We start from the raw sequence: 2,675 nt of genomic DNA on the forward strand, positions 1-2,675 counted from the left end.
ATTTGTGCAGGGATAAAGCACAGAAGGCAGGAGTTCATAGGAAAGAAGGACACAGGGAAAACGTAACCATAGGGAGGAAGTGGGAAGAGACCTATTACATTGTGGGGATTACAATTACTGTCATGAAACAAAAAGTGTATGAACTGTTGAATGGAAAACGAATTTGCTCTGTAAACTTTCATCCAAATCATAATAACAAGCTAAAAAACAAAACCTCACAGCCAAAGTGTAACTTATTTTAATTAGATGCTAATCAACAGTTGTTGATTATAAAGATCAGTACCTGCTGCCAGTAACGAGCAACTTCAGGCAAATTCAGAGCCTCACAGAGATATACCAAATTCAGAACATCTTTTTGAAAGCAGCTCCCACCAAAACCTGAAGAAAGAAAAAGTTGACAATATTTTATTTAAGAATCGCACAACCAAATCATGTGATAAATTTATCATACTACATCAGCAGGTCTATGCTAGGATTTTTTTTTTTTTTTTTTAATTGTGATTTGGGTGAAGATTTACAGAACAAATTCACTTTCCATACAGCAGTTCACATATACTTTGTCTCATGTCATTGACCACAGTTTACCACAATGCAACAGCTCCCCTCCCACTTCCTCCCCATAGTTACCTCTTCCCAGTGTTCATCCCTTCATACACTCCTGTGAACTGAGCTGTCTCCTTGTGCATAAGCAGCCCTTCTTTCTCCCATGATTTTTCTCTCCAAAGCGTGTATCTACTTGAGGTAAATGTTCAACTCATATGCCTGTCTTTTGTTTGGCTGGAAACCACAGGTGTGGGTTCAGTTCCAGACCTGAAGGGCAGCTAGGGGCCATAGTCTCAGTGGTTCCACCAGGCTCTATCGGAACAGCAAACCTGGTCCCCACCTTTTTTTTTTTTCTCTCCAAATGATTTTGAGTTTTGTTCCACATTGTTCTCCCTCTCTATCAAGGATCTCCTACACAGATCCCCTTCCAAGTGGATGACAGTGGTAGCTGGGCACCATCTAGTTCTTCTGGTCTCATAGTTGTATAGGCTTCAGGTCGGATGGTGTACCAGTCTCTAGGGCTAATTGTTTCCATGAATTTTGGTTTTCTTCATTCTTCTTTGCTCTGGACGAGGAGAGACGCATCGTTGCATCTAGATGGCAGCTTGCTAGCTTTTAAGATCCCAGTTGCTACTCGCCAAAGTAGGAGGTGGAACAATGTATGCTAGGATTTTTAATAATAAAATTCAGATGTTAGAAAACTAGGGGGTTTATAAATTGTGTGAAATTTGTAGGAAATTAGTCAACTCTATAAGTCATTTCCAAGTCATTTTCCAGCTAAAGTTTTATGACTACATTTGACTTTTTAGTTTTTTTGTCTTTTATCTTCTATTTTTTTTCTAATTCATCTGGTATCATTGTCCCAAATCTCTTACTCTAAGAGAGGGGTCAACAAATTTTTACAGTATAGTCTGGTGATAAATATTTTAACCACTGTGGGTTACATATAGTCTCTGTTGCAACTATTCAACTCTGCCCTAGTAGCTCAAAAGCAACCATAGGCAATATGTAATAAAATAGGTATGGCTGTGCTTCAATAAAATTTTAGTTACAAAAACAAAGCATGGGCCAGATTTGGCCTGACTGCCACAGTTTGCCCACCCCTGCTCTAATGCAATACAGAATATACAGTGAGGGCTGGCATGGACTTTGGAATCAGAAATGTTTGGCCACTCACCAGTCACATGACTGTAAGTTGCAAACATTTCTGAGTCTCAATCACCTCCAAAAAGGAAATACCAGCACCATTCTAACAAGTTTTAAGGGTTAAATGAGATATAAAATGCTGGTACAAACATGTCACATAATATGCCTTCCTTCAGTAAAGAGTAGCCAGAAAAAAACATCAGAAAGAAAAATGAGTAAAAGCCAGGGAACCAGTAGTGTGAGATGACATGTTGTTGTTAGGTGCTGGGGAGTTGGTTCCAACTCATAGTAACCCAGTACAGAATAGAACGAAACACTGCCCAGTCCTGCACCTTCCTTACAACCGTGGCTATGTTTGAGCCCTTTGTTGCATCCACTGTGTCAATCCCTCTCATTGAGCGTCTTTCTCTTTTCGCTGACCCTCCACTTTTCCAAGCTTGATGTCCTTCCTAGGGGCTGGTTCCTCCTGACAATATGTTCAAAGTACATGAGATGAAGTCTTGCCATCCTCACTTCTAAGGCACATCCTGGCTACACATCTTCCAGGACACATTTGTTCATTCTTCTGGCAGTCCCTGATGTATTCACTATTCTTTCCCAACACCATAATTCAAAGGTATCAATTCTTCTTCAGTGTTCCTTATTCCTTGTTCAGCTTTTGCACATATATGAGGCATTTGAAAATATCATGACCTGGGTCAGATGTATCACAAGCCTCAAGGTTAGGATTTTGCTTTTTAATACTTTAAAACATCAAAGATGGCATAGAGCCCCAGAAATATTGGAAGGACTGCCTAAAGCCCAATCTGTAAAAGACTCTGTTCACCCTTACACTAACATTATTAGCTCACATTCATTTCACATGGTCACATTTCCTAAGCATATTACTAAGAATAGCCAACAAAAGGAAATTGTGGTGATTAAGTTTATGCATCAAGTTGGCTGGGCCTGGTTGAGTGGCTGAGCAGCTGGATGTAGTTATTCCC

General features: G+C 39.9%; 1 protein-coding gene across 1 annotated transcript in view; it reads right to left on the minus strand.

Moving 5' to 3' along the window:
* Positions 1–2,675, minus strand: part of UGDH (UDP-glucose 6-dehydrogenase) — a 64,540-nt gene that overhangs the window by 31,819 nt on the left and 30,046 nt on the right. The window contains exon 6 of the mRNA XM_007947171.2: positions 284–378. Within this exon, the coding sequence (XP_007945362.2) occupies positions 284–378 (95 nt within the window). The remainder of the gene's footprint in view (positions 1–283; positions 379–2,675) is intronic.

This window comes from Orycteropus afer, unplaced genomic scaffold, assembly GCF_000298275.1.
Source record: "Orycteropus afer afer isolate SDZICR_OR568_19922 unplaced genomic scaffold, OryAfe1.0 scaffold00176, whole genome shotgun sequence".
In the NCBI taxonomy this organism is placed as follows: Eukaryota; Metazoa; Chordata; class Mammalia; order Tubulidentata; family Orycteropodidae; genus Orycteropus; species Orycteropus afer.